General features: G+C 41.1%; 1 protein-coding gene across 7 annotated transcripts in view; it reads right to left on the bottom strand.

Annotated features, from left to right (window-relative positions):
• Positions 1-5,840: 5,840 nt before the first annotated feature.
• Positions 5,841-15,234, bottom strand: part of LOC311270996 (reticulon-1-A-like) — a 41,178-nt gene continuing 31,784 nt past the window's right edge. For all 7 annotated transcript variants that reach the window (XM_084376306.1, XM_084376307.1, XM_084376308.1 and 4 more), the window contains 6 exons: positions 13,873-14,080; positions 10,889-11,027; positions 9,083-9,152; positions 8,722-8,768; positions 7,984-8,042; positions 5,841-7,041 (listed from right to left, as the gene is read on the bottom strand). In XM_084376306.1, coding sequence (XP_084232432.1) covers positions 6,999-7,041; positions 7,984-8,042; positions 8,722-8,768; positions 9,083-9,152; positions 10,889-11,027; positions 13,873-14,080 — 566 coding nt within the window. In that variant the 3' untranslated portion in view covers positions 5,841-6,998. The remainder of the gene's footprint in view (positions 7,042-7,983; positions 8,043-8,721; positions 8,769-9,082; positions 9,153-10,888; positions 11,028-13,872; positions 14,081-15,234) is intronic.

The raw sequence follows: 15,234 nt of genomic DNA on the forward strand, positions 1-15,234 counted from the left end.
TGGCTGCTTGGGTTTTGGGGAGAATGGGGCTTATTCATGTTGCGTCCCAGTCACCCCTGGATGGGTCGTAACAAAAGAAATCACAAGTTCAGGAAGTTCAGCCAAATGTTCTGAATAAATTATATCGAAAAGTGTGCGGGTATTAAAAAACAATTGACGACCCTTGATAAAACCATTTTGCTCCTCAGATATAATATTAGGAAGAACATTCTCTAAACGAGTAGCAATTACTTTAGCCGACACCTTTACATCAGCATTAAGCAGAGATAATGGTCTGTAAGAACTACAGGAGGTTGGATCTTTGTCCTTTTTGAGAAGGAGCGCTATAGTGGCTTGTGTTGGAGTTGGAGGTAATGAACCACTTTCTAAGGACACATTGAATACGGATAGAAGTAGTGGCGCCAATTTACCAATAAATGTTTTGAAAAATTCAATCGGAATCCCATCAGGGCCTGGGGCTTTATTGGACTGCATAGCTTTAATAGCAATTGACACTTCTTCAAGGGAGAGGGGGGAGTCCAATTGCTGGGAAGTATTAGTATCAATAACTGGATTCGAAAGGTTCTGAAGAAATTTGTTCATTTTGATGTTGTCTGTAGGGAATTCAGATTTATATAATGAAGAGTAAAATGATTTAAAAGTAGCATTAATTACCAAGGGATCTGTAGTAATAGTGTCATGAGCGTTCTTAATACTAGGTATCAAACGGGAAGTGGCTTGACGTCGTAACTGATGTGCCAGTAAGCGGCTTGCCTTGTCGCCGTGTTCGTAATATGAGCCACGAGTGCGTAGTAACAAGCGCGCTACCTCCTTAGTTGAAATGAGATCGAATTCTGCTTGCAAATCAAGACGCTGCTTAAGTAGTTCGGGAGAAGGGTTCAGCACATAACTTTGATCAAGGTTACTAATTGCAGATGTAAGTTCATTAAGCCTAGCATTATTCTTTTTATTAGATAGGGCAGAATAAGAAATAATTTGACCTCGAAGGTAACATTTAAGTGTCTCCCATAACAATGAATATGAAGAGGAGTCATTTTGATTGAAAGACAAGAACTCATCAATAGAATTTGAGATGAGTTTGCAAAATTCTTTTTCTGCCAAAAGAAGAGAATTGAATCTCCAAAGTGGAGGGCTACGTTTATAAGTAGAAAGTTGAATATCTAATAACAAAGGTGAATGGTCAGAAATTACAATACCTAGATAGTCAGAAGACTTTACACATGAATTAAGAGTATTGTCAATAAAAAAATAATCAATCCTAGAATAAGAGAGGTGCACCCGAGAGAAAAAAGAAAATTTTTTGATAGAAGGGTTACGAGATCTCCACGGATCTATGAGACCATTCTGTTTCATAAAATCTGAGAATGTTTTAGACATAGCAGATTGAGTCAGATTACAAGGATTAGACCGATCCAAAATTGGATCAAAGACACAATTTAGATCCCCTCCGAGGATTAGCAGGTGCGGATTCAAGAAGGGGATGTTACTTAGTAATCTATTAGCAAATTCAACATCATCGAAGTTCGGGGCATATACATTTACTAACAAAACCTTTTTTTGCATCAGGGTACCAGCAACTATAAGGTATCTGCCCTTCCTATCAGCAATCACATCAGTGGATGAGAACTGAACTTTTTTATTAATGAGGATAGCGACCCCTCTCGCTTTTGAGTTAAAATTTGAGTGGAAGACTTGGCTAACCCAAGGGCAATGTAACCTACGGTGATCTTTAATGCGAAGATGAGTCTCCTGTAAAAACACTATATCAGAGTTTAAACGTTTCAAATGAGTAAAAACTTTGGATCTCTTAACGGGATTACCCATACCTCTGATATTCCAAGTAATAAATCTGAGAGGTGTACCTGACCCAGCAATGCTGGGATCTATATTGCCATTAACCATTTAAATAATAAAAAAAAACTAAAAAAAAACAACAACAACAAAAATGCATATTGTCGCTGAGGTGGGACACCCTCCCACCAAAATACCCCAAAACACAAATACACCCAAAGTCCCCATATAACAACAGAACAAAGGGGACAGCAGTGTTTCCCACACTTACCAAAAGTTGTCCACAGTAGTGTTAGAACAACCCAGAGACTAAGCAGAACAAGTAGAATTAAGAGAGAGGAAAAAAATTCCCGCCGACTTCAACTGTGTTTAACAGTGTGCGCATGAGTTGTAATGAAAAACTAATAAACAAAAGAGTAGGGGGAAAAAAACTCAATACAATATTGTTTCATCTTAACGTGAGCATTCAAAATAAATAAATAAATAAAAAATTCACCTTAGTAACACAAATCAAATTTCCACAGATCAAATGGATAAGGATATAAATATGAAATGAAAATAGAAAAATAAAATCCACAATACAGCAAAAATAAGATAATAGGCTACTGATCTAAACAGAAGTGCAAAAACTCAAATGTGGTATCCTTATTTTATAAGGAAGAGGGAAAAATCGCCTGCTATAAAGAAACAATAGAAACACTAATTTACTTAGTGCAACAAAGCCCCACCAGTATAAAGTTAAGGCCACATGTTTTAAGCAATAATACAACACAGGACTGTAGAGCTATTGGAGCTCACCCAGAAATCAAGGTTTTGACGTAGTCGCTGGCTTCCCCCGCTGAAACGAAGTCCTTCTCAACACCGTTGTATGTGATGCGAAGTCGCGCTGGATGAAACAGGCCGTACCGAGCGCCGTCAATGCCACGAAGTTGCCGCCTGACCTCGTTGAATGCAGCCCGAGCCCGGGCTACCTTGGCGGTGTGGTCAGGGAAGATTGAAATGGTCAGGTCTCTGACTTTAATTTCTTGGAGCTCTCTAGCGCGGCGTAAAATGTCAACACAGTCACTGTGATAATGAAGTCTGCATACAATGGCTCGTGGACGCTCACCGGGCTTAGGCTGGAGGGTCCGATGGGACCGGTCCAAAAGCGGCTCCTTTGTCAGGCCAAAAGCTTCCATTAGCAAGGCGGCTACAGTGGCAGTGGTGCAGGTGTCAAGACCCTCCGGTACTCCCACTATCCTAACGTTGTTCCGCAATGACCTGGATTCCAAATCTTCACATTTATTTTCCAGCTTGGCAACGTTAGCAGTGAGGGACTTGATAGTAGTTTTCAACTCGGCGATGTCATCTGAGCACTCAGTGAGCGCGTGCTCCATCTCCCCGACCGTACCTTTTAGCTCGGACACGGTAGCATCGGTAGCTGCTTTATCATTCGCCAGCTGTGTTTTCACCGCTTGCAGGTCGAGCTTGATAGTAGACAAAACATCGCCGAGGGTATCTTGGAGTTCCTTCTTAAAAATAGCAGCAATGTCTTCCCGTAGCGAAGTCAGCAACTCGAGCTTGAGGGCAGCAATGTCAGGATTAGCTTGTGTCGAGGCGACACCTGTAGGAGTCGGCGGCCTACTCGAGGGTGAGGTCACGGTTTGCGGACCAGGCCTCAGTTGTGTCTGGATGGTATTGCGAGTATTGCGAGACATTTTACGCCGTCCAAAGTAAAACTTTTCAACAAAAAAATACTGCAGTGTAAGACAGGACGAAAAAAATAACCTAAAAGCGCAGAAGAATAACAATTTTTATCGAAATCAGCAGGAGCCTCCAAACTCACGTCCTACTCCATTAAAGGCTCAGCAGCGCCCCCAGTTACAGTCGTCTTTGCCTTTATTTTGAAAATCCGTGCACACTTCCGGTCCGAAAGTGACGTCGGACTTGGTGTCGTTGGAAAGCTACCGTCCTCAGCTGTCCACAGAAATTGCAAGGGTTAACCCAAACCCTAACCCTATTGCAAGTCTCTACCACTTACCCTTCTCCAGATACAGCCGTCTTTGCCTTTATTTTGAAAATCCGATCCACTTCCGGTCCGAAAGTGACGTCTGACTTATTATCGTTGGAAAGCTTAGACTCTCACCTGTCTAGAGACATTTATATTCATATCTCTAGCTCATTCCTCACAAAAGTTATGAACTTAAAACCTATTGAAAGTCAGGTCATCTGCTCCCCATGGACTCAATAAGTCATCAGATACACATTTTCGGGTAAACACATCTCTATTTAACCTCACCCCGTCTCTTTTTACTAACCCTAACCAACTCTGGACTTTATGCTTGTCTCAACTCTATTTAACCTCTCCCTGTCCACTTATCCTAACCTTAGCCAACTCCAAATGTGCACATTTTCTCCAATTCCACTCGCTCCCATTGGAATGACACACAACACAATAGAATACAATGACTTTATTCATCACGGACTCACAGAAGACAGTAAAACACAGTAGAATACCATGTCTTTATTTACGACAAACTGGGAAATTCACTCAAACATCATAGATATATCTATGGTTTCTCTTTCACTTCAAATCCACATACCTTCGCCCAGGAAAGTCCGACAGACACGTGGCTGGTACCGTTGGAAAGCCCATACTCACTTTTGGGGGGGTAGCCAAAGTCTCAACTCCCTCACTTGCTCAGCCTGGCTACAATTTCAACCCCTAGTTGAAAAGTCACCCTACCCAAATCGACTCCAAATGGCCTGAAACGTGCTCCTACACACTTTCTGGCATACCCAATTTCCCTAAGGGTTACACAAATTTCACTCAATTCGCCCCTATTGAATGAGACTTTTGCTCATAACTCTAGAACCACACATCACACAGGCCTGGTATCAGAGGAAGCGTCTCCTCGAGATCTACAAGTACACAGGGTTACAGACAGTAACAGACGAGCCCGGACTCAGAGGTGAATAGCACTAGCGGATCGTAACAAAATATTGGTGAAATGAACTAGTTTCGTGGCAGATAATGCTCATAGAGGCTGTGTGTCGATGCCCCGTCACTCGCATTATATGGATATATCGGCGCTACACTGGATCTAATTTTGTCTGAACGATTCCAAATGACACCAAAGTTATCTGGGTGAGTAAATGATCATATATTTTGCTAGACATAAGGTCCAGGTTGTAAAAAACGGTTGTCTTCCTGACAAAAAAATAAACCCCATTCCACTCTGACGTGGCTTTATTTCAATTTCACAAATGAACAAAAAATTCTCCCTAAATTTTTTTGCACTCGTCATGAAAAAAACCCCCAAACTTTCCTGAAACATGTTTTTTTTTTCACGTCTTCACAGATGGAAACGGGAAGGTTTTTTCTCTGGTGATCCATTTTCTCTTCCATTTCCTGTCAAGTCTGTTACTGCAGTGTCAACATTTTTTTACCAGGATGATCGAAGTTTCCCCATTTGTGAAAGCACAAAATTATCATCACTCACCCTTTTTTTGCCAGGTATAAAAAAAAATCATTTATGAAGCCAAATGATCCCCCCCGCCCCCCTCATGTTTGAAACCAAGTGATTTTTCTTTGCAAGAGGCTTGAAATGGCTTCATTTATTGGATACGGGATGATATTCGTGCTCCCTTCATCTTAGTTCTCATACCACAAACTTTAGCACAAACGTTCTGTTAAACTGTCATTCATGCGTCTTCTGTTGTTATTTACTTGTTAGATTATCTTTGTATATATGGTTCTTGTTCCACACAGAGGACATACATTATCCTGGCTAAAGTTCAGGTCAGACTGAGAACATTTCTTCACTTGCCCCTCAGGCCTTCCGAACATGCATCTCATCATTTTGACAAAAATTTTGTTTCGATTCCAAATGATGAGATATTTCTACTTACAATATAGTTCAGACTTGAGAAAGTCACATTTCAAACTCTATACTTTTATCTTTGCCAGGATTTATTTATGCATGTTTTCTCTTCCATATTTAGCAGTCGAACGCAAACGGAGGCAAACTTGCTTGACAAAAGATGAGGAACAGACGAGGAGGCGGGACTTTCTTCGTCTAGAAGCTTTATTGATAATTGTTTACATCTCACAATGCATTCCACAAACACGGCTCCCGGCTGGAAGCTTTTTATCGTCACAATTGAAGTATGAAGTTTATCATTCACAATTATACTTGCATAACAAACAAATGCTCGAAGGATTCCCAAAGTCACATCAAGTTGCAACTTTATTAAGATATTGGCTCCACAGACAGTATGGTTATTTATTTTTTTCTTTAAATCCCATTTCATTTTTTTTGTCACTTTTTAAATATTTTATCTGATGTGGATGAATGTAAACGTGTTTCTTCCAGAGTTTTCATTACTAGACAGCTGCAATGACATGGAAATAACAACTTTATGTAATTCATGTGTTTTATTTGTCTGGCAAAGGTTTTCTAGATGATTCTAGCTAGAGTTACTCAGAAGCGATGAAAGTTTTTAAATGGTAGTAGAAGCCCCGCCCCCTCCCCCCTCCCCCCGCTGCCTCATCAGGAGTCAAAGACAGCGTTCACAAATTCGTCATTCGTCACGTCGAGGCAAAACCACGCAGCAGGTTATAGAGGAAACGAGCTCGAAGCTTGAGGGACACGACGGTTAAATCACAAAAAACTTCTAACTCTGAACTCAAAATACCAAAATAAGAAAAAATACAAATGAGGTGCTGTTTGCTGCTCGACTTTCACAAAACCAGCAGAGGAAGAAAGAGATATCTTTGCTCGGCTCGACTGCGGGAAGGGAAAGCGCAAAATGACAAAAAATACACCCACCGAGCCCGGCTGAAGGAGCATTCAACTCCCACGATGCACTGGGTGGGAGAGGGAGGATTACTGAAGTTTAAAATGTGTTTCTCACAGAAACAAACATTTCAAAACTCCATTAAAATAAAAAACGTTACATATCATCAAGGCGACGTCGATGTCGTGAACCTCAGCTGAACTCCGACCTGCTTCAACTTCTCCAGAAAACACAAAAAAAGAATTCTGAACTGGAAAACAAGTGTTTTTATTATTTTGACAAATAAAGTTAGAAGGGCTGCGTCCACGCCAGACCCCTCGTCTCCTCCAACCTCCCTTCATATCCACCTCTCCCTACCCCACCCACACCCCCCCTCCCCCACAACCATCTTCCTCTCAGGACTTCCTGAATCCAAACTCGGCGTTTCTTCACTCCGCTTTACGTTTCATCCCCGGCACCTTCGCCTGGATCCTGCAGGACGACAGGAAGTTCAGACAATGATCACAACGATGGAAAGTAACAGATCATTCAGACAGACAGGAGAGTAACAGATCATTCAGACAGACAGGAGAGTAACAGATCATTCAGACAGACAGGAGAGTAACACATTGTTCACACAGACAGGAGAGAAACACATAGTTCAGACAGACAGGAGAGTAACACATCGTTCAGACAGACAGGAGAGTAACACATTGTTCACACAGACAGGAGAGTAACACATCGTTCACACAGACAGGAGAGAAACACATCGTTCACACAGACAGGAGAGTAACACATCGTTCAGACAGACAGGAGAGTAACACATTGTTCACACAGACAGGAGAGAAACACATCGTTCACACAGACAGGAGAGAAACACATCGTTCACACAGACAGGAGAGTAACACATCGTTCAGACAGACAGGAGAGAAACACATCGTTCAGACAGACAGGAGAGAAACAGATCAGCAGATTGTGATCAGACTGTGTACATCTCACATACAATGATTGTATCTGCTGATGAATCCCAACAGAACGGGTCCAACTGGTTACCATCAGTCATCACAAACAACATGGTTTCACACCTGATAGGTTCCTTGTGGAGGACTTTGGATCACTCAGTGTTTTTTGAGGTTCTGACTGAATGGGGTTTTTTTTTAAACTGCTCTTCCTCGTCCTAATGTCCATCCCTATTTTGAGTCTCTGGATTGAACTTGTGCAGTTGTCATGGCAACAGAAACACAGCTGGTTGATGTGATCAGCAGTAATGAAAACGTTCTGTGATCTTGTCTATCAAAGATCTATCATATCTCATCTTTTACAGGAACATGAAGCACCAGTTAGTCCACTCTGAAAACACACTTTCTTATTAACGTCGTCTCAATGTGGACAGAAGGAGGACAAACAGATGGAGGGACGAAAATATCCACTTACTTTCCAACGACGTCTTTGACCTGGTTGTTGACCAGAGCCAGGTAGTGGTCGATCTGAGTCTGAAACACAGACCGAGACAGATTCAGGACCGATAACAGCAACAACTTTCATTAAAAATCTGTTTGTGTCAGTACTTAACAGAACACCTGCTGTGTCCATATGAATGAAGGGAAACATGAAATAAACGTGTGATACAACATGACTCAGCAGATTACATCTATAATGTCTGTTGTTGTGTGTGTTGGTGTTTGCTGAGGTGGAAGAATTCATCCAGTAAAAGTATCAATATGTTCAAATACTCCTCTACAAGTAAACATCCTGCATTCAGTCATGTAAAAAAACTGAAGTATCAGCTGAACATACATTAAATCATCAGAGGGACTTTTGTTGTGACTCGTCTGCTACTACACATTGTTCACACATGAATGACTAAACTTTATTTAGGGTGTTTCGGGAAAAGGCCCACAGCTTTCTTCTGTTAGAGTTGGAAACCAAAGATGAAGACAGACGTTATTTATGACAACATCTAAACTTCCTATTTCACATATTGATTCTGTCTTAATGCGTCGACAACGTTGGATTTTCACACAGCTGTCAGAAAAGTAGCAGGGTTCGATGAGTTTGATGATATATGATATAAATATGATCACTGAGACTTTGTCACTTCCCAGATTTTTCCTTAAAGAACATAAATTTTACAGTGAAATGTTGAGTTATTATTGATTATATGATTGTTACCTGGTGTTTCTCGTAGACGATTGGGCAGCTGAACGCTCCAATCAGACCTGACGAACAGGAAGAAGAAGAAAAGTTGAATTTAGTGATCAGAACTTCAGACCTGCTGCTTCTCATTACCTTGATTTAAAACCAAAAAGTTAAAACTACAGATAAACAAATCTGTCCAAAATCAACACAACGGTTTGAATGTCTGATCTTTTATATTCTTCTACAGGCATCAACATCCTTCATTCACCACCTGATGGAGCCAAACTAATAAATATTAACTTCCTCTACAGTTGCTTTACATTCATCATCAGTGTGAGGCTCTAAGGATGATGGGAAACAACAGCTTCATATCAGCACGTGACCCTTTCCTCACCCAGAATAAGAAGAGTGAGCCCGTTGAACAAGGCACCAACGTAGGTCAGGATCCACATCAACACGGCAAACTGCAGAGAAGAAGAAACGTCACAGTTCATTAAAATACCATCAGGATGTTAACAGGTCTACAGACCAGAGAACATTGTCTGCACATTATCTGTTACACAAAACATTTTTGATTAGCTAGCAATCAATGAAAGACAAGGATCAATACCACTGATGGATCAATACCACTGATGAGCATCATGTCTCATGAAACAGACACTCAAAGATCAAAACTACAAAGTGATCACACGACTCATCTATTCATTTTCTGTTGATCAACAATCAATAAGTCAAATAATCATATTTTCAAAGATCCACATGAGTACAAAGTCATTAAAATGGAACAAATGAAGGCTGCATAAAGCCTCATAATAATAATAATAATAACAATAAATATATACACACATATACAGATATATACACACACACACACACACACATATATATATATATATATATATATAAATAAAATATAAAGCTGCTGCTGTTGTAACATGATGTGACAGTTTTAATGATGAACATGGAAACAGCCGCAGCCAACATGGCTGCCAGGGAAAACAAACCAACCACAGTTAAACTGTTTCACTTCTGACTGGAGGCTGGTGGCAGATTAAACATGTCTGACGTTTGATGACAGGTTTCTGTGGACGGCGCAGCGAGGAGGACAACAGGAAGTTCATCAGAGGCAGGAGAATAACATGAACATCCCATAATACATCTAGACACACACGTTTGTAATCCACATTCCTGAGGCTCAAACTTCCTCCTGATGGGATTAAAAGATTCAGACGTTTTTACCCTGTTAGGGAATTTCTTCTGCTCTGACGCTGCTGTGGCAGAGTGCAGATCTGTATTTGGACTGGAGGCTGGAGGGTGGAGGGAGCTGGCTGGAGGGTGGAGGGAGCTGGCTGGAGGGTGGAGGGAGGTGACGACAGGCCTCTGACAGCTGCAGAGCTCTCAGTACAACTGGACTGAAGTGTCTTATATTAACACACTGGAGGTGCTACTGATCAACACAGCTGATCCTTCAGAATCCACGACTGAAAGGACAGAAGGTCCACATGACGTAGAGGAGACCGCCAAATTAAAAGTAGAACTTAACACCGAGTGTCAAAGTAAAGCAGGAGACGAAGACTTGCACAGATTTATCACGAGACGACACTCACTTGTTCTTGTACCAAAACAAACATGGACGCCAAGCAGCCGAGACCTTCATGTTAAAAAGGGCCAAAAATGTTGGCGAGCTCCTGGATGGAGGTGTGTAGGACTGTAGGACTGTAGGGTTTACCTGAGTGACCTTCAGGTAAAGTTGTTTATTTACGAGGTACGTCTCCCTCAACAACAAACAAGTGATGTCATCAATCACCAACGTCAGACATTAAACACGTTTAAAATCATCTTTATGGTAATGACTGGATCTGAAGACTTCAGGTTAGACTATGATTTTATGTGTTGACACCAACTGACCCACAAACAGGAGATTTAACAAGCAGCTAGCAGCAGTTAGCAGCTAACTCAAAGAAGAATGGCAACCGAAACAGTGAGACAATGAGGGCCAGGAGGTGCTTCCCCTCCAATAGGACCAGATCCACTGCCATATTCCAGTGGCTGTAGTAACTGTTATCGCTGTAGTTTAGACGGTGCTGCCCGACTCGTTTGTTTCTGCTGTTAAAATGGGTCTTTAACCATCTTCGACCAGCTGGCGCCTCCGTCCTTTATGTTAATTTATCATTTCTGTGTGAGCCAGCATCGTTCTCACCTTGATGGAGTCGACCAGGTCCTCAACCAGGAACAGGCGCCTTAATTCACCGATGGTCTTGTTGAGTTTGGCCAGAACCATGTCGCTGTACTTGTGGACCATGTCCTCAGACAGCGCCACCTCCTGGTCAAGGTACTGCCTGAAGGGGACAGCAGAGGAGAGGGTGATGAAAATGTCTGAATCTTACACAAATAATGATGATAAACTTGATTTCTATAGCACTTTTTGAAAACACAGTTTACAAAGTGCTTTGACAAAACAAAGCAAAATTGCAGAGGACAAATGAAATAAATGGTATTTATAGTTTAACAATTTGAAACAAATAACTGAAGAACAGAAATAATGATAAAAATGAATAAAATACGCAAATATAAAGAAATGGAATAAATCAAATAGGTAAAATAAACTCAAACGGTAGGAGCAAAAGCAAAAGGACGACATCTCCTAAAGGCAACTCTATGGGTTTCAAGAAGTGATTTAAAAGAAGTTACTGATCCTGCGAGCCTCATCTCCTCAGGCAGGGCGTTCCAAAGCCGAGGGGCCCTGATGGCGAAGGCACGATCACCTTTGGTTTTTATCCTCGACTTTGGATCGGTTAGAAGGGCCCCGCCTGAGGATCTAAGGCTGCGAGCGGGCTTGTAGGGAATTAAAATTCCCACGAGTGCTTTAAAAGTGATCAGTAAAATCTTAAAAATCAATTCTAAAAACGGACGGGGAGCCAATAAAGGGAAGCTAGGACTGGGCTAATGTGATGCCGTCTGTTAAAATCAGTTACAAGCCTAGCTGCTGAATTCTGTAACAGTAGGAGGCGAGAGAATGATTTCTGATTGATACCGGAGAGAAGGGAGTTTTAGTAATCTAGTCTGGAAAAGATCAATGCATGAATGACTTTTTCCAGTTCGGGGGGTGAGAGCATGTGTTTGAAATGGATCTTAGTTGGTAGAAACAGGACTGGACCAGTTTGCTGACGTGAGGGATGAAAGTGAGCTCTGAGTCAAATTGAAGACCAAGATTTCGTGCAGTGGGTTTTATGTTGACGGCCAGGGGACAAAGGGCTTGCTGAAGGTGGCTGATATGGTTTGGGGGGCTGAACAGTATGATTTCTATTTTTGAGTTATTAAGTTGTAGGAAATTTAGAGCCATCCAACAGTTGATATCTTTAAGACAGTCTAAGACAGCAGCTAGGCTTCTTGGGTCACCGGGCCTCAGCGGAAGGTATATTTGTCTGTCGTCTGCATAGCAGTGGAAGAAGACATTATGGTGTTTGATAATCTGGCCGAGTGGGAGCATATAAAGACATGCTTACACCATGATTACAGTAGTTTTAATAGAAAAGCTGACGGCCACTGCTGAGTTGGTGCAACTTTAACTCTTTCATCCACCGGCCAGATGTTCACACTTTAAAAACACTTAATAGATTAAAATCAATACTCTTAAACCCTTCAGCCATTTCACAAATTGATCTTAAACCTCCCGAACTGTTTCCATTCCATTCAACCATTTCCAATTATTTTGTCTTTTAAATTATCTGCCCTAACAGCAAAGTGTTAGGTAATTTGATACAAATAATATAAATTTCAGTTAGATAAAACTCATGTTTGTTTTTTGTTGCTGTTGTTGTTGTTTTGTTATCTTTGCTTTGTCTTTTTACTGCCTGTTGTGAGCTTGACTTTAGTTTGTCAGTATTTGTTGTTGTTCTTCCTTTTCTTTGCTGTCTGAGTTTGTGTCATTGTAAAAGACCCTAAGCCTTCCACTCAATCATCTCTACAGTATGAAGCTTGATTGATGGATCAGCACCGTTTTTGGCTGGTGCTTATTTTGAGGAGCTAAATATTCAATAAAATCTGTTCCGAGTTACTTTAATCTCTGCAGACGTGTTCTGACTTTTTAATGCAGCTCTCATTCATCTCTCTGATGATGTAAAATCTGTAGAAATCAGTTTGTAAAGCGACTCTGAGCTCACTTTTCTCTGGCTTATGTTAATCTGAGCTAATTGGCCTCTAATGTGCCGTGAGGTCAGTGTGGAGGTAAAAACACAGTAAGAAGGTTTTGTCCAACAGCCAGGAAGGAGGATGAAGAAGCAAACCAACAGTAAGAGGAGGAAGTAAACAGTCACTGCTTCACAGGATACACAGATGTATTTGTGTTTGTGTGATGTGACCTTTGACCTCTTCACTGAAATTAAATAAAAGATCAAAGATTTTCTGTTAAAACGATCTTATCTGTGCTCAACATACATCCTAACATCAGGAGACGGATCAGACCGCCTGCGGGACTGACTGATAATTAAGATTAATTAGGTCAGTGATTTCTGTGATGTGATTGGCTGACTTAAAGTCCCAGTGAAACCCTGACCCAGTTCTTCTTTGGGTTCTTTCTACAACACAAGGAAAAAGAAGTGTGGGATATAAAATCAAAGGTCATAATGACCAAAAGTAAAGATATCATGTTAAAGACTTTTACTCAAGTACTGAGAAGAATTTTACGCATCTGACATTCAAGTACAACTAAATGATGTGCTTCTTTGGCACTGATGCAGCATGTAATCTGTAATCCCCACTGTAACTAGTAACTAAAGTTATCACATACATGTAATGGGTGGAAGTATAAAGTAGCATGAAGCTCAGATACTCTCGTACAAGTATGTGTCTGAATATCTTCAGAAAGAACTCTGTTATTATTATTAGTACTACTATCATTACATCACTGTGGAAGAGGGTTCGGGCCACTGTAAATACATTTGAGTTCTGACTTTATTTCTCAGAATTCTGAGATGAAGGTCAAACTGGTGACGAAAAAGTCAGAACTCTATTTTTTTTAAATATTTTTCTTTAACAATGTCCCTAATCCTCTTCCGTACATTATTATTAATAAAAGATGGCATATAATAAATCTTCTATCGGACTAAAGTCTCATCTGTAAATCGTCACGCTGACACAAAGTGACATCCAAGTCTACTATCGGCGCTGAAGCTTCCGACTCACTTGAATGGGTGTCCCTCATCTGACTTCTGGATGGCCTGCAGGATGCCTTTGTATATCCTGAAGCAGATGGTGACTGAGAGCAGAGCCAGGCCGATGTAGGAGCTCACGCTGACGATGCTGCACACCATCAGGGAGAGGAGGAGCAGCAGGGCGGCGCCGAACACCACGCTTGTGGTCTTCACATCACGCCAGTAGAGGAGATCCACCACTGCAGGAGGAGGAAGACTGAGGGTTAGTGTCAATCATCCACAGAGGAGTCACTGAGCTCCACTGTGTCCTCAAATGAAGCCTGCAGCTTTCATGAGATATTTTATATTTCTGTTTGTCGGATCTTAATAAAAACAATCAGGATAATTGATCGTGGTATCTGTTTGGCTAAATAACACAGTCATATATTTATTTCCTGGTTTATTTTAAAAAGCATCTTTTCACTCATTCATAGATCCTCAGCTTCCTGCCGTGACTTAAGACTCCACTTGCTGATTGTAAACCCACAAGAAAAGTTCAAATGTGTGGAAATACTGCAGAGATGAGGAGCCCAACAGCCCAACTTTAAACGACCAGTTATTTATGCAGGAAAGATTACTGCTATATCTGTGATGCAGTTAAATGTTTGTTTAACAAAGATTAAGGTCAAATAAAGAGTTTGAAAAGTATGATTCCAGGGATAATGTCGTAAACTACAGATATTTTAGACAGTCGTGACATTATATTTTCATATCGTCCCGTTCCTGCTCTGTGCACAGAAACTTCCGCCTTGTTCACACTTGTACCGATATTTTGTTTCAGGTCACCAACATGTGAGATTGTATAAATTGCCTTCTAAAGACAACCCATATGTACACGCTTAACATGTTTGGGGAAATGACGACGTCACACCTCAAGTTGTCCATGTTCATAATGATCTTGTTTGGTATTTGACGCATCTGTGATGTAGACTTTATCGCCACCTACTGACAAATATCTGTATTAGAGGGGACAAGGCCTACATCATGTTTTATTTACAGCTCCAGCACTAACTTCCTTCTGTTCTGTGACAATTACGGGTTTAAACCTTTTCATTATGTTAAAACAAGCTCTTTGTGTTGTCTAACTTTTATCCAACTATTAATTGTTAACATGCCCAATAACTGATTAAGGATACTCTTTGAAATTTGACCTTCCACCACATGACCTGATGAGACATCATGAGTTTTTCACTGATCTGATTGGTGTGTGTCCGTGTCCTCAGGAAGAAAAAGTCAAAACTGGTCACATTTTCTGCTTCAGTTCTCAGCCGGCCGTCACACGGGTGCATGTGACTGTGTGGACGTGGAGGTGGAGCATCTTTCAGTGCGTCTCCTCCATCAGTGACCCTGTGAG

This window comes from Pagrus pagrus (assembly GCF_965226575.1).
Source record: "Pagrus pagrus genome assembly, chromosome: 15".
Classification (NCBI taxonomy): domain Eukaryota; kingdom Metazoa; phylum Chordata; class Actinopteri; order Spariformes; family Sparidae; genus Pagrus; species Pagrus pagrus.